A 20,673-nucleotide genomic window follows, 5' to 3' on the forward strand; every position below is an offset into this window, starting at 1 on the left:
CCGAAAGCTGGTCACACCGACGAGAACGCTGTGCAGTATGCCGCTGATAACAGCCTTCGCCTTCATCCTGCGCAGGCGGAGCTGATCGACGTAAGACTGCTTTTAGCGCTCACTCAGTTTCTTTGTTACTGATATATCCAGGACATAAAAGGAAGATCCATTGGTGGATCCTTAGGGAATGCGTTAGCATGGCCCTTGGGAAACGCCACACAAGTCTCCCTTTGGGAAACGCTAACGCTGACCTCTTCGCTTTTCTGTTTTGCCTTTCTATTTTGCTTCCTCAAGTTTTTGCTGACTCTTCTATGCCTTTGTACCGGGATCAGTGTTAGCGTTTCCCAAGAGTCATGCTAACGCCGGATCCACGATGGATCTTCCGTTATATTTTTGCTCTAATTATTTTAATTCATCCACAGAACGAGCACTCGCTCTAAAAATGTACGTCTCAAAGCCAGGAGCGCGGGCTAGCTCGCGCTTGTAGCTTTGACTGTAGTCTCTCTCAGTTTAAGAGTGAACAGAGTATTGGCGACGTGAGCGATCGAAAGCGTCGCTGTGGTCGGCCCACCACAATTGGCCGAATGCTGACTATGACATCAGCAAAGGATGTCTCATCGTTGGAAATAAGAGGAATGTTAAGTGCTTCAATTTTGACAGTGTTGGCAGTGCTGCTTTGAGAGCGCTGTGATTTCAGGCTTCCCCCATGTTCATTACAAACACCATCGAACTTGCTGTTCACAAGGTAAGGACGTCACGAAAGGTAACCGAACGAGGGCGCCACCGAAACATTTCGCCGCTAATAGGTGCTGCTTCCTCTCTTCTGTCTCTTTCGCCCGCCTTGCACGGTTAGCAGTGGCATCACTGCCACTGCTAACCGTGCAACCGCAATTTTCTGAAGCAGTTTTCTTGGCTCTATTTCTTTTTTAATTATGTAGCTAAAGCTTCGGGAGTAATACGAATGCGTGTTTCGCGTGCTTGTGTTTTGCAGTTGACCAAAAGTCTGCCCTGGGGTGGCATGATGGGAGACAGATGCGAGCTCCAGTTTTTTCAGCTTCTACTTAGGGCAATAAATGCGAAGAAATATCTCGAAATCGGTAAGTAAGAATATTTTAATCGTGTCAGCCTTAGTACCGCGGTGTGCAGGAATTGAGGCTTCGGAGACAGCAAAGTTTATGCTTTAAACGCTGGGGCAATTTGCAATTCTTTCGAGTTCGTGAGTTTTTTTTTTTCCCCCGCTTTATTTATTTGTATGAAAGCTAGACTCCCGGAAAGTTTCTCGAAGTTGTGTTCCTGCAGGTACTTACACTGGGTGCAGCGCAATGGCTGCTGCGTTGGCGCTGCCCCCTGACGGCAAAGTGGTTACTCTGGAACTTCACGAGTGCCACGTGGATATCGGTCGGCCTTTCTGGGAGAAGGCACGTAACACCCCTTAACTCACATTCGTCTGAACCCATATTTTTTGTAGAATAAATCACGCGTAAATTTTAGAATATAGCAGAGAAAGGATGAAAGTCCCACCAACCTCTGACGCTTTCTTGTTTTGCTCAAGGCGGACGTGGATCAAAAGATTGAGACTAGGATCGGGCCAGCCAAAGAGACGCTGGGTAAGCAAGAACACCCCTTCCATTTCCCCGGGCCCAACGCAAATGATACCATAATTCCAACGTAAAAAAAAAAGCAGGCGCCTTTTTTATTGCAAATTAAGATTATTTTTACGTATAATGCTCGAGTTTTTTTTTTAATTATTTTATTAGTGATGCCATTGCTCGTTGCAACGCGCTAATAAAGTGAGAAGCCTTGTCATGATGTCATATGCCATCGTGAAGTCACATGACTGTGTGACTTAACGGTGTCACGTGACCTTATGATAGTTTATCACGGCGTCATGTGACGTCAATGTGTCAGATTACCTTAGGGTGTCACGCGATGACGTGGCGTCACGTGGAATCATGGTGTCGCATGACCTCATGATATCACGTGATATGTCAGTGTTCTTCATGACGGTTCTTCATGACGCTTCTTCATGCCGGTTTTCTTAAAGAATTAGGCCGATAAGACACTTTCTGTGCTCATAATAATTTCTGTACGAGAGTAAGTAACCCTGGATGGCCCAGGAGGTGGTGCGTATCTGTGCACGATGGTTAGAACCCGTACGCAAGGGTGTCTGTCGGCCTCGATGAAGCCCCTTGCTCCCTCGTTGCTAATATATCACGACCGTCTTCCATATTAAAAGAATTTCCACCTTACAGTCGGTACGTCATGAACACCGGTGGCTGCGATTGGCTTCAAGTTTATAGATCACTGATTTCTTTACCTGCCGCAAAGCAAAGGGTGGTAGCGAGCACCCTAATTTCTTCCCAAAACCGATCAATTTCAGACGCATTAATAGCGGAAGGCCAAGCCGGAACATTCGACTTTGTTTTCATCGACGCGGACAAGGATGATTGCGACGTCTACTACGAGAAGAGTTTGCAGCTGGTCAGAAAGAACGGCATCATTGCTATTGACAATGTGAGTTCGATTGCTTTACTCTACGGAAAGGGACTGATGGACAGGAGGAGGCTAGAGTGTGCGGCGTCGTCAGAGCGCCGAATATAAAAACTATTATGCATTGGAATGAACGAAACCAATTAATTGATTACTTAGTCGATTAACGGGTGTCGATCATTCGACACCCTTCGTCGCGGCGGAATTTAAAAGGATGAAAGCGGAGCTTTTCTTTCAGTCTCTCCTTCCAACGCCACCTTTTGCCCCTTCGCGAAATTTGATGACGGAGCTGTGGGAACAATGGCAACAGTACGATCCTCGGGAATGCGTCATCGAGCTTTGCGGTGACAATATTCAAATGCTGCTAACACAGTGGACGCAAAGACTGCGTACGGATCCGATCTGGGCTCGTGACAATCGATGCCTCGCCGTGCATTCGAATAGTGGCCCGTGTCCAATCGCTGCAACGACGACAATAGCCGACCCATAACAATGTCTGAAACTCAGCGCGTATCCTGTGCTTTGCCAACCCCAGCGTGTGGCTATGATCAAGATTGGCGGCATATAATTGGCTCCAGATCACGTGACCGCTTGTTCTGGCTGCGAGTTTATTTTGACGTTTTTAGTGCTTTATACTACGTAAGGTCGGTCTGCCAGGATGAGATGACACTGGTTTACACCAGCTGTAGATGAGCAATTTTGCCAGTGCAGAACGACTGCTAACCTGGGGTCTTTACCATGCTCACGCAGTAGTGATACACGACCGCACGCCGGTACGATGCTCATCCAGATCGAAACGGCCAGGGGTGGGGCTAGAGCCCAGGATCTCTGGGTTCTGCAACGCGAGCTTTCGCTCCACGCGCGTCGAGCTGGGTGTGCGGTTTAGCCCACTCGGTCACCAATCACCCCTGGCTGCGAGTCGAGGGGGTGAAGGGTGCTCGTTTTTCTTTAATTTTTTTTTTTTTGAACTTCGATTACGTGGGGTGAAAAACGAACGCGTGTTTCATAGATCATTAACGTCAGGGATCCGTTTTAAGCGGTATTTGCGCGAAGTACAACAATTGTTACATCGCCCCTTTAATGTGCTAGCATTCTTTACCTGCCCCCTTGGGTTTCTTGGACTTTCTGGCCTCCTAATGTGCAGTAGACCAATTCAGCTCAGATTCTCACACTCCTTCATATTCGCACCCTCTTCGAACGACCTGATGACGTTGACGTCGTCCTCGACTTCGTCCCAGAGGTCGTCCTAGACAGCGTCTTTGACGTCATCCTCTAGGACGTCGTCTTTAAAGGGCAACTCCGGCCAAAATTCAAAAGAAAACAAATGACTTGTATCGCTTTAGTGACACAAAAAACGACCCTAGCCAAAATATACGTCAAGGGGACGCCGCATTCCCAACTAATGCCGATAATAAAAATGCGATCCGCTGCGAGCAGCCGCTCGTTAGCGGGCCGCCAGCGGGTCACCGATCGCTAAAGCAACCTTGGGCCGTGACGTCATGATCTTTCTCTTTTTTTTTCCCCCGGTCCGGATGGGCTGGCCTAGGGTGAGGCCACTTCCGTTTCCGTTCATAAGAGGAGTCGGACGAGTCGGAGGCTCAGCGGGATGGCGGTCGTCGTGGCTGTCGCTCTCCTTATTCGGGTGTTTCATACTTTAAAGTTGCGAGCAAGAAGTATGCGTTGCGTTTATCGAAACGTGAGTCCCCTCGACAAAATGGAACGCAACAGACCGGCATCGCACGCCGAAACCTCGCCGTCGGAACGAGAGCGGTGGCCGCTCCCTAGCCCTAACGAGGATTAGCGGAGTAGCGCGAGCGCACGACTGACGAGTGTGACAAAATGGTCGACGAAACAGCGGAGGCTGCCATGGTAACGAGGTAGGCAACACTGGTTTGTCGGCAACAGGTATCACAAACGTTGTCGCCACCCTAAACAGCGGAGCGGCGGAAACATGTAGGCACCCTAGGCTGGCCCGTTGCGCGGTCGAGCGGCGTAAAGTGCGCTACTGTGAGTCGCTACCACCGCTACTTCGGCTGGTGCTTGGCGTGTTTAGCCGTTGCTTTTATCTGTAGCCCGCTTAGCTTCGGTATAGCCTTTTGTTTATTTGCTTGTGAGGACTCCAAGACTCGTTTCAGCGAGCAACTCGGTGCGCACTCGCGCGCATCGTGGTGTCAGACAGAAGCACTCTTCCTGCGAAGTTCGTTAGCACGTGGCAGTGGGTCATGTGCATATGGGTTAAGGTACACTCTAGTTAAAGCTATCGTCGTCTTCGATGTCTCACTAAACAACGTGCCTGCTGAAAAAAAAAAAAAAAAAAGAAGCCCGCTCAGTTTGGAAATTGGCACACGACATTGAGGTGGGGATTCAAAATCAAACGCTTTATTTATTCCACATGGAGAAAGGCAGCAGAGATAAAATTGTTCAGCCTTTCCACTCTTGTGAAGAAGGAAGACCAGCGGAGCTGTACTCGATACACTGTGTGCTTCTCCTTCGTCGTCGTCTATTGTTCGCGCTGTTTCCTACGGTGAATTCCCACCAACGCGGCCAACTATCGATTCTTCTATTATAGCTGGAAAGGTTGCCGCCATCTACGAGCGACGGAGGAAACCACACTGGATGTGTGCTTGCCGCCGTCGCTTATAGATGGCGGTAGCTGTCCAGGTAGGTTTGTGTCAACATACATGGACACGATCCTGGGGAACCTAGCCCTTAACAGCTCAGGTGTAAAAAAGAAAAAAAAAGAAAAGAAAACATTTCTGGGTTGTCGATCTACGCTCTGCATTAAATTAGTGAAAATGATGATTCCAGCCGAACCACACTGAAGACGTGAGGTAAAACATGCAGTCAGCATAGCAATAAACTTCACAATAATAAGTGGCATGTCTTACACAAAAGGTAAACATGATAAAAGTAACCCGATCAATAAAGCAGTCATTGTCAAATGCACTGTTGAACATGGAGCATTCACGCTCCGTTGAATGGGAATAATAGGCATGTAGGACTACAACCGGCAACTAGCTCCAATCACAAGCTTTTTTTTGTGTGTGTGTGTTTGTTGTTTGACTTCAGAGTGCGGCAAGCCTTTTCTTTGATATTTTCACAAATTAGATCCACTACCTAGACGAACTTATGTGGTAAATTACAGTGTCGTAACTTACAAACTCCCTTTTTACGCGCCTGAGGAAAAAAAAAAAAGCGAATAAACAAACGTATACAGCCCAGCACACGCGTGTTCGGACGCCGCAGCCCGCGCCGGAGAGCCCCAAAGCTTCGTGTGTGGGACTGGCCCCCAGCGCGAAAGCGAGAAGCCTAGGTACGAGTACGGACAAGCGCGCGCACGGCGACGGCCACCGGGTACAAAGTTAATCAACGCCTGCCGCGCGCGCGCGTTCCACTGCTCATACAAACAGCAACAAACAATCAGGCTATTTTGCCACAGAAAGTTACTTGCGCCGTTTTAGCGAAATAAACGACTACGTAGTCGTTTATTTCGCTAAAACGGCGCAAGTAACTTTCTGTGGCATAGTAGCCTGATTGTTTGTTGCTGTTTGTATGTAGGATTCTCGCTTTCGCGCTGGGGGCCAGTCCCAACGTACGTGCACGGACAAGCGCGCGCACGGCGACGGCCACCGGGTACAAAGTTAATCAACGCCTGCCGCGCGCGCGCGTTCCACTGCTCATACAAACAGCAACAAACAATCAGGCTATTTTGCCACAGAAAGTTACTTGGGCCGTTTTAGCGAAATAAACGACTACGGTATTGATTTTGGCGTACGGCATAACCACTCCCGTAGTCGAAGCGAAGGGATAGTGAGATCGGCGTCCTACGCCGGCACCGAACGAGTTCACTCGCCTGCCAAGACCGACACGCGGGCTTGACGTCACGCAGCTGCGGTGGCGCTGTCGACGGCACTGCGTATGCGCGGACGCTTCGCTTCACGCGAATGTGGTTTGTGCGCACGCGCAGTGCCCACACCTGATGTGGGCAAACGCGGGCTTGGTTGTAAACAGCGTGCCGGTCTATACGCACTAACTATTGCTACATATGCTGGACATCTACCAGGTATACAGAATTAAAACGAAAGCAGCTTACCTTTTATCTTTAAACGGCTAGTGACACAGAGGCAGGTGCCGCTTGGACCGCGTACTCGTTGAACGAGAACGACAGTGACGTCAAGTCTGCCAAGCGGCTGATTTCCAGCGTTGCCGGGACCTCGAGCGGCTAGTTTCGGTTTTGTCGACCGCGCCTCAAACAAAACTTTGAGGCGTCGATATCTTTCAAACTACGCGCAATACCGAGAAAAAAAAAAACAAAAAAAAAAAAAACACCATGTAATTCAGGGACGTTGACTGCGCTAAAAACAGTCATAATTCCAAAATCGAAACTATGGACCGGAGTTGTCCTTTAAAGATGTCGACCTTGAAGTCGTCCTAGACGTCGTCCTTGAGGTTGTCCTAGACGAATGCTATCGAAATTCATAGAACACCAACATTAGTGGTTTCTGCAGAAATTTCTTATCTGCTGACTTTCTCGGTTGCTCCCTTCAACGCGACGCGCTCCAGTCTGACTGAAACGGCGATAGACGCAAACATAGATGGCGCCACCGCCCCATCGCCGAAAGTGTGCCCTTGACTTACCGCGTCTTCTGAGTTCTTGAGATGATAGGATTGAACTCACATTCACATACCTCGTTAAGTGTTGGCGCTCTCGGCCAACACCTCCTAGATAACAAAGCCGTGGTGCTGAATGAGACGGTGTCATCAAAGAAGGCCAACGCTGGGCACAGATTGGGCCAGTGGCGTATCCGGGAATTTTTTTCAAGGGAAGAGGGGGGGGGGGGGGGGGGGGGCGGGGGGATTGAAGCTCCATAAGCTTCGACCCTGTCTGCGCCATTCTATTGGACACGACGATTGCGTCAACGTTCGGCTCAAACTTCACTCGAAGCCGAACGCTGACGCATTTCCAATCTTTGTACAGCGTTTGGCCTTCGCTAGTGACGCAAAAATATCAGCACAACGGCCTTTTCTTTAAGGCGGTGTTGGCTCGACCCGCGTCTCGCCTTCTGCTGCCGTCTTCAGCATTCTTTGCTTCCCGTAGACCCGCGTCGGCTCTGCGCCTTTTTTCTATATTTTATTTCGTGTGTTTTTCTTTTAAATTACTACACAGAAGTTTACCAACCACTTCGAGGCGAAAATAAGACCTTTTTTTCCCCCTTGCCTCACGGTGCGTCCGTTCGGCTTTATTAAAGGTATACACCAACTCATGTTTACAAACAAACCGGAGCGCCCCTAGCGGACGCCACCGGCGCCGCGCATGCGCTAGGGGGGTGTGGGCAAAAAGCTCGCCGTCGCCCATAGACAAACCATTGAAACGCGATGTTATCGGCGTCGGTGTGAGTCCCCCTGCTCTTTTTCGCGTTCGAATTGTTGATTTTACGTTTTCCTGGCGATGTCCGACTACTTGAGCGGCGTCAGCGAAATTACCAAGGCTCGTTAAACCGCGAAACTTCGCGCGAATAATATGACATGTGGCGATTCATTCCGCGTGGACGCCGCAGTATGAACGCTAAAACCTGATTCGCATGATGAGATTTCGCTCGCAATTTTCAGTCGCGACGCCGCTCGGGCTGCAAAAGCGTGAACCGTAGCTGAGATGGTCGACGTCGATACTGAAAATTGCAAGCAGAATCGGACCAAGTCAATTAGGCATAGCAAGTCAGTGATAGTCACTGGTAACAATGATCAACATCTTTTATTTACTGTTTACATCGAGCCTGCTTACCAACCTTCAAACGTAAGTCCTTTGAGGCCTGCACTTACTTCTTATCGCAAGTACCGGGCCAACATATACGGGCCGGCGTCGTCTAAGAGAGCAGACGACAAGCAGAAACGTTTGAGAGAGCAGACGACAGCTCGAACGATCAGGCGGCCGTTTGAACTTGAAGACGCACTGAACGTAGTCCGCAGGTGGTCCGCACAACTTGATGGTTCTCTGGCGTTCATTTGCAACAAAACAAATAAATCTGATGACCACAAGTATCCGTGAATTCAACCCAAAGTGCTTCCCGCCCAAGCAATCGTTGTCCGAAGGCGTCTGCTTTTTCCTTTTTACGGCACATATCCTTCTCAGACGAATCGAGCACCTGAAAACTGACCTCCAAACCTTTCTCGACACTTTTGGTACGGCCCCAGTCGCGGCGTTTTGACGAGAAGGCAGGTTTTTGTCTGGTTCCTTTCAAAACAACGCAGGAATACAAGTCTGGCATGGGACTTCTGCCCACAGCCCCAGACCGGAAGTGCGACCGACGCGCCACCACCGCGCCGTGACGTCACAGAGATGAGTTGAATTTGAGCGCTCATTTTTTGGTCTATATGTCTTCAAAGGAGCAGTATCACATCGATCATAGCAATATCTTGTTAAAAATGTCACGAATAAGAATTTTAAAACGAATTAAACGATTAGCAAAGAGCACCTGGTGGATGTCGCTAACGCCTCGTTTGTAATACCCATCTAGGAACCTTGAGAGATAGTGAGGATTACTGTCTCGCCTCCGGCCACGACGAGAGAAGAGGGGAAGGATGAACTCCCCTCTTCCCGAGAATCCCTTTTGTGTGTCCCAAAAGTCGCTATTGTCCCCCTACAAAATTATAGAAGATTAACCCGTCACTCAAAATTCGTACAAAAGCAGCCACTTCGGTAACTGGAACTAATATCCCGCTGGAACGACTGGGCCATCCTCTCAACATCAGCCTCGCCGTAGCTTTGCTCGTCTCGAAACGAACTACGTCACGATTGCGTTGGATGTCATGCTCTCCGCTGGTTGTTCTCCGAGCGCTTGCCACAGTGGGCCGTTTATAACAAAAAATATAGCCACCAGGCTCAAAATACAAACGTGGGGTTGTCATTTACGGATATTGTGGATCATATTCAACATAAATTTTTGAACACGACGGGTATATTTCAAATTTCGTTGAAGTATTCCTTTAAAATCCCGTGCACACGTAGTTCGCGAAAGCTTTGACCGTCAGGTACTTCGTCTGAAACAGTCAGCTTTCCATCCTTTTCTTTTGGGAGGAGTGGCAGAATCCCTGCTAAAGAAGCTGAAAAACCCCGAGAACGCACCTTGAAAACGGCTAAAAATGTTCCACGTGAAGCCCTACGTGCAGACGGTCTCACATAACTTGAAACGTAAAAGAGCGAATTTCAACGTTGATGCCGTTTTCACAGCCTCCTGCAAAGTATAAAAAATATGTGCGCGATGTTGAGCGGGAACAAAACAACCCCCCCCCCCCCAAAAAAAAAAAAAAAAAAAAAAAAAGAAGAAAAAAAAAGAAAGCAGCAATGCGTCGAGAAGCACGCCAAGCACCTCCTGCCCTGCGCCACTGAAGTTGTGTACAGGATTTTTCTGAGCTGTAGAAGTGTATATAGGCCAGACCGGTCGTTTTTTTAACAACAAATTGCGAGTGCACGCGGCTTCGCTCTCAACGGCTATCAGTCTCACTCGCTAATACACTGCAGGGAATGTGGTTGTTCTTTCTCGTTGGGCAACACCCAGGTGGCAGCCTCTCAGCAGAGGAACGTTAGGACGGAGATGTTGGAAGCTACCCTTATACTTGCCTGCGGACAAGATCGCTCTAGCAGTGTCGCGCCTGTATACATTTGACGAGCAGGGAACCGCAATTCATTAACAGTGATTAATCATATGTGAGTGAGTGAATAAACTTTTATTGTAGCGACGTGTGACAAACTCTCGGGTGGAGCCCCTAGTCCGGGGCCCCATATGTGGCGGCGACCGCCTTGGCGCGGTCCACCAGCGATTGCTGACCAGTGGCCGTGTCATCGGTCAGCCGCTCCTCCCAGGAGGTGGGGGTGGGATTGGGATTGGGTGGGACGGCGGGAATGAGTTGGCACTGCCAGACCATGTGAAAAAGGTTGGGACGGTCGCCGCAGTGCGGGCACTGAGGCGGGCTGAGTGACGGGTGGAGGTAAGAGTAGAAGAGGGGGGTCGGGAAAGTGTTAGTTTGCAGTTGTCGCCATATGACGGCGTCTCTGCGAGTAAGGGAAGGGTGAGGAGGCGGATAATGCTGCCGAGCGAGGCGTAGCTCTGCAAGGTGAGTGCTGTAGGAGTAAGGGGCTGGTTGGATGCTGACAAAGTCTTCCCCTGGCGCCCGGTGTGAGAGGTCTCGGGCGAGCGCATGAGCGCGCTCATTACCGGGGACGGCTGCGTGCCCAGGCACCCATATCAGCCGGAAATTGTGGGAGGTGGAGGATAGGAACGGGTCGAGTAAAGATGCAGTGGAAGGATGTAAGGTGTTATATAGGAAGTGCCGACAGGCCGTCTGCGAATCAGTGAGAATGTGAATGGGCATGGAGGAGGAGAGAAAGGAGGTAGAAAGTATTGCCCTGGCGACCGCTCGTTCTTCCAAGACGGAGACGTCGGTAAGACCACGCTCAGTGGCCGCGTGGACTGTCCTGAGATCAGAGTCCACGACAACTGTAATACCACCGCGCACACCCTGCGGGCTGGCGTCCGTGAAGAGGGCACGAACGGTATCGCAACCTACCGGATACGCGCGTCGGAGGTAGCGCGAGCGATGGTCGCGCCGAGCCGAGTGGCGGGTAGGATTCATATGACGGGGGATGGGAGCCACAGTGAGTCTGGCACGCGCAGCTGGGGAGAGACCCTCAGCTGCGAGGGTAGCGGGACAGGGTGGAAAACCAAGGGTGGCAAGGAGTGCCCGCCCCTGAGCCGTGCAGCGCAAGCGCGTCAACTGGGCAGCCCGATGAGCTTCCATGAGCTCCTCCAGAGTGTTGGTCACCCCAAGCCTCTCGAGGCAAACGGTGGCTGTGCGAACAGGGAGTCCGAGAGCAAGTTTCTGCGCCTTCCGCAGCAATACAGACATACGAGTGTGTTCGGTCTGGGTGAGGTTGTGGTAAGGAAGGTGGTAGGTTAAGCGAGTGTGTATCAAGGCCTGGACAAGGCGTAGGGCATCCGCCTCTTTAAGGCCATGTCGACGATTTGAGACGCGGCAAAGCATGTGCATAATTTGGTTGCACTGGGTGGTGAGTTGATGGAGGGTTTGAGTTGCTTTAGCGTTGGATTGTAACACAAAGCCAAGCACCCGTATGGCCGATTTACGCGGGACGGGTTTGCCGTCTAATGTGATGGTAATGGGGAAGTCGGCCTGTCCGCGAGCGTGTTTGGTCACGATTAGTAATTCTGACTTCGTGGGGGAACAGGTGAGGCCTCCACGCCGGGCGTAGTGCTCGATGGTAGTAGCGGCTTCTTGTAGCTGAGTCTCTATGTGTCCGAGGGAGCCTTTCGTTACCCAGACAGTAATGTCATCTGCATAAATTGCATGTCTGACATCCGAGATCTGATCCAGAAGGGGAGGAAGACCTCGCATGGCAAGGTTAAACAGGAGCGGAGAAAGTACAGAGCCTTGCGGTGTGCCACGGTTTGCCACTGGCGCGGAAGGAGAGCGAAGATGACCAAGGACGAGGCTGGCAGATCGGTCACGGAGGAAATTGCGGACGTAATTGTACACTTTCACTCCGCAGCCAGTGGCTGCCAACTGTTCAAGGACCAGATCGTGAGAGAGGTTGTCAAAAGCCCCCTTAAGATCTGCGGCAAGGACGGCGCGATATTGGGCAGTGCTCGGCGAGTCTAAAACATCGTGTTGGAGACGGAGCAGCACATCCTGGGTAGAAATGCCACTACGGTATCCATAAAGGGTGTCGGGAAGAGCTGATGTGTCCGCAAGAAATTTGTGGAGGCGAAGCTGTACAACTTTCTCAAGCAGTTTGCCCAGACACGAGGTAAGAGAAATCGGGCGCAAATTCTCCAAGGAGAGGGGTTTGCCAGGCTTGGGAATCAGAACCACTGTTGCTTCCTTCCATTCCTTGGGAAGGGTACCCGACTCCCACACCTCGTTCAAGTATAGGTAGTAAGCTGCGTGGTGTCCAAATCAGAGAGGTTGTAGAGAAGAGAGTAGCGGACCTGGTCAGGACCAGGGGATGTGTTGCGGCGTATGTCGGTCAGTGCAGCGCGAATCTCAATTGCTGCAATCGGTGCGTTAAGATAAGAGAGTGTGTTGGGGGGACCCATGTAGTCCGCGTAACATGGAGCGTCAGGAGGGGGAAGGTAGCGTTGTCGTAGCTGAGTGAGGCATTGGGCGTCTGTTAGGTTAGTGGCGCGTAGAAGTTTATGAATGCCCTTGGTCCTGTCCGATTTGGCTTGACCGGGCTGTATGAGGTGACGGAGTAGGGACCACGTTCGTGCGGTACCGAGCGTGCCATTGAGATTGTCACATAGCGCGTGCCAGTTTTCACCAGTAAGGTTGGCAGCATAGTCTGCAGCATCAACAGTAAGTTGGGCAATACGTAGTTTTAGCTTCTTGTTGCGGCGTTGACGTCGCCACCGTTTGGTTAGGCTACGACGTGCTTCCCACAGATGGAGTAGGTGGGAGTCTATATCCGGTGCATCTGGAGTGGTAGTAAGAGTGCGCGTGTGTCGGTTTAGCCGGGTTTGCAGTGCCTGCACCCAATCGGTGAGTGTGTCGGAGGAGGTATAAGAATAGGATGATGCACGAAAGGCAGGCCAGTCTGTGATACGGATGTGGCGTGCTTCCCCTGTGAAGTCTTTAGTGTGGATACGGGTTTCAAGAATCGAATGGTCACTGCCAAGCTGTTCCTCAAGGTTCTGCCAGGTGCAGGGTTTAGTGCCACGGTACATGGTAAGGTCTGGGCACGTGTCTCGTGCAACGCTGGTTCCAAGACGTGTGGGTGTCGATGAATCAGTAAGTAAAGTGAGATTCTGTTGTTGAATCAGAGTGTGGAGCTTTCGGCCTTTAGGTGTGTCGCGAAGGTAACCCCAAGTTGGATGCGGAGCGTTAAAATCGCCTCCAATGATTGTGGCGCAACCCTTGCAGCGTGCGGCTTCAAACAACTTGTCAAACCGTGCATGACGATCTTGAGGGAGGCTGTAGATATTGAGTAGACGGAGGGATTGGGTGTTACGCGTGCGTGGATTTGCAGGAAGGAGTTCAAGTTTCTTCATCCACCTGATTACGCTCATCGCGTGTGACGCAGCTGGTTTGCTCGAGCCAGCGTTCGGATTTATCTCGTGGCGATTTTAGTATGACCCCACAAGATATGTGATTAGACGACCGCGTGCACGTGGGAGACACTGCGCTCGTGTGGAATTTCCAAAAAACATTCAGTTGTTGGTCAGCGTCCCTCCTGTGTGCTCCTACTTTTGTCCCGTCCTTTTACACTGTTCTTAATAATGTCGTGCTCCCAAATCCCACAAACGACATTGTGTTCGCTGAGGACATGATGGCAGGATTATCTGCTGGCAGTCGTATGGCCAACGTGGCAGGACTGTCAAACAAGGAAGAGCCATGCTTCAGACAGTGTGTGCAGACTGTGTTTTGTATGGTATATTAGCAGCGTAGTGGCTGTAGAAGCTTGAACGTATTAAGCCCCTCCCTGCGTGTGCTAAACTGCCTATGGCTATACTGCGCATAAAGAGTTGAATTATTCGTTATTTTCTTCATTTAAGGTCTTTTGGATGGGGTACGTCTACGGTACCATCGACGATCCTTACTTCGAGAAAGGAACGGTGGCGCTGCGAGCACTCAATCGAAAACTGCACCGAGATGATCGCATTCATCTGTGCATGCTCACCTTGGCCGATGGTGTGACGTTGGCACTTAAGAAATAGAACACTCGTGTCAATAAAGTATACTCTACTCTCCGGTCGATGAGACATCGGGTTTCTGCGTTACTTCTACTCCTGTCCCAGGCGAATATTGTTGTCATTCCGATTAAGAACGATGTCATCAATGTTCGACAATGCCACGCGCAATTTTTAATGCGTTAGCATTAGAACGCTCGTTTAGACGAAAATTGCGGTGGTGTATTTCGTTTGTAAGCGCCGGGGAGAGAGGGAGAAGGAGGGAGAGAGGGAAACGCGTGCGGTGCTCCCATTGGTCCGAAGAGCTGACGTCAGCACCGCGTCAATCTCTTCCCCTCTCCCTGGCGCTGACAAACTGACAGACACCGCCGCGGGTTTTCGTCAGAACGAGCCTTTCGTTTTCGTCTGCCACGCGCACAGCTCGCGTGGAGCGAGAGAGGAGGAGACGCTGCGCAACACCTCCTATAGAGCCTTAGTGCTAAATGAGATGGCGTCATCAGAGAAGGGCAACGCTTGGCTTCGAATCAAGTTTGAGCCGAACGTTGACGCAACCGTCGTGTCCAATCTGCGCCCAGCGTTGGCCTTACCTAATAGCGCCGTCTCATTCAGCACTACACGCTTCGCAACGGCCCGGTGCAATGCGGGCGTGCTCAGTTGCAGCTCCGCATTCGCCGCTTGTTCTTCTCTCTGGTTTTCCGTAGTATACTGTGTGTGGGCTGTGATGTATGTGAGTAGCTAAAACGATGGACGGCGGTTCCCTCCACGAGTGATATGAATGCGGTTCCTTCCATCAGGGGAATGGATGTGGTTCTTTCCACGAGTGATATGGACGGCCGTATCCTAGGGCGTCGACATACTCTTAGAGGCAAAGCGCAGAGAAGGGGGCGAAGGAAATTACAGGAAGATTCATTGGTGGATTCTTAGGAAATGCGTTACCATGACCTTTGGGAACGCGACACACGTCCTCCTTTGGGAAATGCTGACATTGACCCTGTAACAGGGCCATAAAGAGGCAGCAAGAAATAGAGGAAGCAAAGAAGCCGAAAGAAAAAAAAAAGTGAATAGGTCAGCGTTAGCGTTTCCCAGAGGGAGACGTGTGTGGCGTTTCCAAGAGTCATGCTAAAGCATTCCAAGCGCCCCTCCCTTCCCTCCCCACACACACATGTGCATGCACACGCGCACACACACACAGTTTCTTGATGTTTTTCTTTTTTTTTTTTAAAGGGATGAGCTAATAAGAAACGGAGATGACTCTTCGTGTTTTAAGCTAAAAAAAGTGTTTCGAAATTTTGTAATATAATGCCCTATAATATTATAATATAATAAAAATGGGTTAGTGGCTGCTGAAACAACACTGTGAAACCCGTTACGCTACGACATCACTTTAGTAGAACTATTGTTTCCCGTGCTTTCGCCGTCGCTCATCTCTGCCGACGATTAGTGCTTCTTTTCCCGTTTCCTATTTTCCTGTTATGCTGCAGTCAGGGCCCTAGCTCCTGCAGATGTTGCCCACCTCTGGCATAGACCTTAAATATATTTTTCTGACTAATAACGTTTGCCGATTTACAAAGCGTTTCAAGTTGAAGATGCCATGCAGATGGAAGTCTCGGCTCGTGCTTCTAAAAAAATCGCGGGTGTTTTCTTTTTGTTTTTCGTGATACTTTTGTCTATTTCTCGCAAAGAAGTAGAAGACATACACGCCAGAGTTGTTTGGATTTGAAGTATAAAACAGAAGAAAAGGCGGCAATCGCATGTTGATCTCTGTACATCAATCGAACACGTGCATACTGTGTACTCCTTTTGTACCTTAGAAACATATTAAACGCCAGTACGCGGCTTTGTTAGATGGTACTCGCTATTGCTTTTAAAAAAAAAATTGTGGGACTTTGTCTATATCAAATTATTTATTTCTAAAATGGGCAGCCAGTGTACGCTTTGCAAGAACTCGAAACAAATCCAATGCGCTGGCTTGGGGAAAAAAAGCAAGACAAAAAAACGCTTCAGCGGGTTTAAATAGCAACGCCTTGCGAAAAAGTTCCTACTGGCCTAAAAAAATGGAAGTTACACATGCACTTTTGAAGCTCCTTAGGGGCTAGCCATGTCCGCATGTCCGTCCGATGTCCGGCGTCGGCTGCTCGTGCTCACGAGCACGTGAGCACGTGCACCCGTGCTCGTGTAGGGCAAAAAAAAAAAAACGCTTCTGCGCGTGGTGAATCATGTTGATTGGGGTGAAGCTCTGGCGGTGCCACCGTGGGTGGTGCTTGTCTGCGTAGACGGTGAGCCGCAGCATGCCGAGCCTTTCGTTCGTTTTCATCCATGTCAGAAAGAGAATGTGTGGTATGAAACGTGGTTATATACGCATTTGAGCATTTGACCGCAGCGTGACATGGATGAAAACGAACGAAAGGCTCGGCATACTGCGGCTCAGCGTCTACGCAGACAAGCACCACCAGAGCTTCGCCCCAATCAACATCATCCACCATGTGGAGATGCGGTTGTTGTTTTTCTGCGAAGTATGCATCAGCATAAGCTTGTACGCAGACATCCAATAATTCGTAGACTGAGCGATATTGGCGACTTCTGCAAAATGGACGGCACCTGGCGGCCAAAGTAGAAAACCTTTGACGCAGGTTCAGTCGGCAGCCCTTTCTAGCAAAATACTTCTTCCTCCCAATTTTTTTTTTCTTTTTTTATGTGGTGACGAATTGGCGGTTGTGCTGACTCTGCTCAGGACGATCGAACGGGTGGGGAAAATAGGGAAGTCGGCGACGGTTTAAGAAAGTTATATATATATATATATATATATTTTTTTTTTTTTTGCGGTGCCGAATAAATGTTTGGATTACGAGAGAGTTTGGTTGATCCCCCACGTCTCTCACCAAGTCTATATCGCGTAGTTTTCCTATTTTCCGTCTTATAAAACGATTTAGACCAGAAGTAATGAACACGAACTTAAAAGTTGCACATCGTCTGCACGCAAAGAAAGGTCACTTGGGAAGCGCGGAGCGAAATCGCCGCGCGATTGGCCGGCTGACAGGTGGGCGCGCTCGTGATTGCCATGACCACAGCCTCCTACATACTGCCAAAGCCTGGCAGATCGCCTCGAGAAGCGGCCGCCGAAATGAAGAAGGTAGAGCGGCAGACAACGGATGAGAGCGCCACGTGACTGGCACCCCGCTGCGGCGAGACGCCGAGACGCGCTTCTTCCGAGCGAGCAAGTGTGTTTCGGGTCCTCGCCGCTGCAAAAGCTGCACGCTGACGTCCAGATTCCCTGAGAAATGACTCTTTGATGCTGTGTGCTACCAAATCCTTGCACTCCAAATCTACGACGGGGCGCTCTATGGCTTCGTCGTCGACCTGGCAGGTTTTGTGAGTACAGAGGTGGCTATGCCATGATCTACGAGAGGGAAGAAAGAAATTTAAGCGACACATCCGATTTCAAGTCATACACACACAAACACACACATACACAAAACAAAAAGGGCTCCGTTTTTACGCTGTTTTCCTTGAGGCTATTTACACCCCGCCGCTTCTCCTATGAGGGCCATATTCCGCCGATTATATTGAAACGCACATATGGTACCCTAAATCGTTGCAGAACTAGCCCACCTAGCTTCGATGCCCCTAGCCAAACGCGGTTCTCCATTTCCCGGTGTCTGATTGACACGACAAACACGCCGAGACGGTGTGGACCACCGCTTCTCTTCAGCGATGTCCTTTTCAGTTTTAGTATAGGTTGTTCCGGTAATTCCGATAACCACACACCCAATAACGACGCGATGCATGCCCAAAGAAAAAGCCCGCGGAGTATCGCGTGTCGTTATCGGAGCTACTGGAACGATCTACTAATTAAGCTCCCAATTAAAGGAACATGCGTTGACTCAATCGATTTACCGAATCGCTAGAAATCTGGTAATGAAAGTATACTTTACAAGTCAAGTTGCTTCATTCTTTTCGTGAAATTTGTACGAAATTCGATGTTAACAAATTTCGCCATCATTGGAAAGCACGCGACTGGGGCAAAAATCCTGCTGTCTCACTGCGCGGATGTTAATTCTCCAAATTCAACGCACCGGTGCCTAATTATAAACTACACGCAACGCGTTACAAAAAATAGTTTATACCGCCGAGCTTAGTTCCCCAAGAGAGGACTCTCAGCCACCGCCGCCGCGCTGCTCGTACGCACCAGACAAAAGACACGGTGTTTGCGGCTGACATTATGAAAAAATTATCTGAGGACGCCCCTCAAACAGGTTCGACGACAGGTTTCCTTCATACAGATGTACGCTTCTAACAAGTCCGTCAGAGAGCTTTTGTATGACCAACGTTACAGGGCCATCATAAACGCTTATGGCCAGAACATTCATTGGGTCAGAACATCCATCGAGTCAAAACATCCAACAGGTCACGTGGCACCAGAGTCAGAACATCCAACGAGTCAAGACAACCATCCGAGTCGGAACATCCACCGAGGCAAAACATCCACGAATGGATGCTTTGACTCGATGGATGTTCTGACGCGTTCGATGATCTGACTCGAAATCCACCATAAAGATTGATTGATTGATTGATTATTAGGTGCTTAATGGCGCAAAAAGCAACATAGGCCATGCTGCGCCAAAGAGATAATTAAAAGACTCTATAGTAGAAGGAAGGAATTACTATGCAATGCACTATGCAGAGGATCTATAACTGGTGTGGGTAGCCAGTTTTTTTAAGAAAATCTAAAATGTGACCAAAAGGAACTAAAGGTTCATCTCCCAGTAAGAAGACTGGATGAAATGGAAGATATCCAGAAAGTAAAGGAAAACTCGTCTGGCGTTCCTGATCAAAGAATTTGCAGTGCCATAGAATATGCAGTATAGTTAGCGATTCACCGCAATGCTCACAGACTGGGGTGTCCTCACCACAAAGAAGATGTCGATGGGTGATACGTGAATGTCCAATTCTCAAGCGACACATTAAGACTTCATGGCGACGGTCTCTATGGTGCGAACTCTCCCATAACTCCAAACGTGGTTTGATAACATGTAGCTTATTATTTATTTCTTTGTCCCAGTCTTGCCGCCAGGCATAGTAAACTGCTTTTTTGAGAACCGGTTTAAAATCTTCTTGAGGCAGCTGAACAGGTGTTTCCAGAGCATCCTTAACGGAGGCTGCTAGCCTATCCGCCTTTTCATTACCTGAAATTCCCACATGGCTTGGTACCCAGAACAGCTTGATATTGTATCCCATTTGGAAAGCCAGGTTTAACTCTGCCTGTACTTGTTGCACGAGCAGATTCTTAGAATCATTGAGGGAACAGAGAGAGAGGATAGCACTCTGGGAGTCCACAAACAAAATAGCTTTTTTGATGTTGTTGCCTAATATATATTCAATAACCATGAGCACACCATAAAGTTCTGCAGTAAAAATGCTGGCAACAGAGTGAAGCCGTCGAGCTTTTACAAAATGTTCTGAATATACAGCTGAACCAACAAAGTGTGGAGTTTTTGCACCATCAGTGAAGAATTGTGCATAGTCCTTATACTTAGCTTGCAAGGCCATAAACTCTTGCTGAAGAACTAGTGGTGCAACAGATCGCTTATTGTATTTCGCTAGCGACCAGTCACAGGTATAGTGAACCGCCTTCCAAGGAGCAATGCTTCGAACTCTCGTCATCAAGCTACGCTCAGGGAGCGCAAGTTGCAGGGATGTAGACATGCATTGAATGCGGAGGCTTAAAGGCCGTACTATACTTGGCTTGTTCTCAAAAAGACGTGAAAAAGGAGATACCTGCAAGCAACGATAGGATGGGTGTTCAGGATCAGATTTGACTTTATAACTATAGCATAGGCTGAGGAACTGTCTTCGCTTTTCTAGTGGCATTTGGTGCGTCTCTGCATACAAACTCGGAACAGGCGACGTTCGGAAGGCCCCCGTGGCAAGTCGAAGCCCAAGGTGATGCACAGGATCCAGCATTTTTAGAGATGACGGTCGTGCCGAGCCATATACAACTGCACCATAATCGAGACGGGAACGAACCAGCGAGTTGTAGAGTCGCAGGAGGCATCTCCTGTCAGAACCCCAGGACACGTGTGCAAGTACCTTCAGAACATTGGCAGATTTAAGACACTTTCGCTTCAGTTCCTTTAGATGGGGCTGAAAAGTGAGCTTCTTATCAAAAATAACACCCAAAAACTTGTGTTCATGCCTAACGGTTATGTCAGTGCAATTCATCTGCAAGCTGGGATCTAGCGACAACCCCCGACGTAATGAAAAAGGCACGCACACTGTTTTTTCTGGTGCAAACCGAAAACCATTTTCATCAGCCCACTTACTCATCCTATTTATTGCTATCTGCAATTGGCGCTCACAAATTGACAAGTTGCATGAGGAGAAAGCAATCTGGACATCGTCTACATACAATGAATAAAAAACTGATGATGGTATAACTGCAGCGAGGCTGTTGATCTTAATTGCGAACAAGGTAACACTCAAGACACCTCCCTGT

General features: G+C 49.3%; 1 protein-coding gene across 1 annotated transcript; it reads left to right on the forward strand.

Annotated features, from left to right (window-relative positions):
- Positions 1-14,207, forward strand: LOC8039017 (catechol O-methyltransferase domain-containing protein 1). Its single transcript, XM_040205182.3, has 6 exons — positions 1-90; positions 983-1,088; positions 1,291-1,409; positions 1,544-1,598; positions 2,372-2,505; positions 14,046-14,207. Exons 2-6 carry the CDS (start codon positions 1,010-1,012, stop codon positions 14,205-14,207), a joined length of 549 nt encoding a protein of 182 aa, XP_040061116.1. The 5' UTR covers positions 1-90; positions 983-1,009.
- The last annotated feature ends 6,466 nt before the right edge of the window (positions 14,208-20,673 follow it).

This window comes from Ixodes scapularis, unplaced genomic scaffold (assembly GCF_016920785.2).
Source record: "Ixodes scapularis isolate PalLabHiFi unplaced genomic scaffold, ASM1692078v2 PGA_scaffold8__174_contigs__length_109621045, whole genome shotgun sequence".
NCBI lineage: Eukaryota > Metazoa > Arthropoda > Arachnida > Ixodida > Ixodidae > Ixodes > Ixodes scapularis.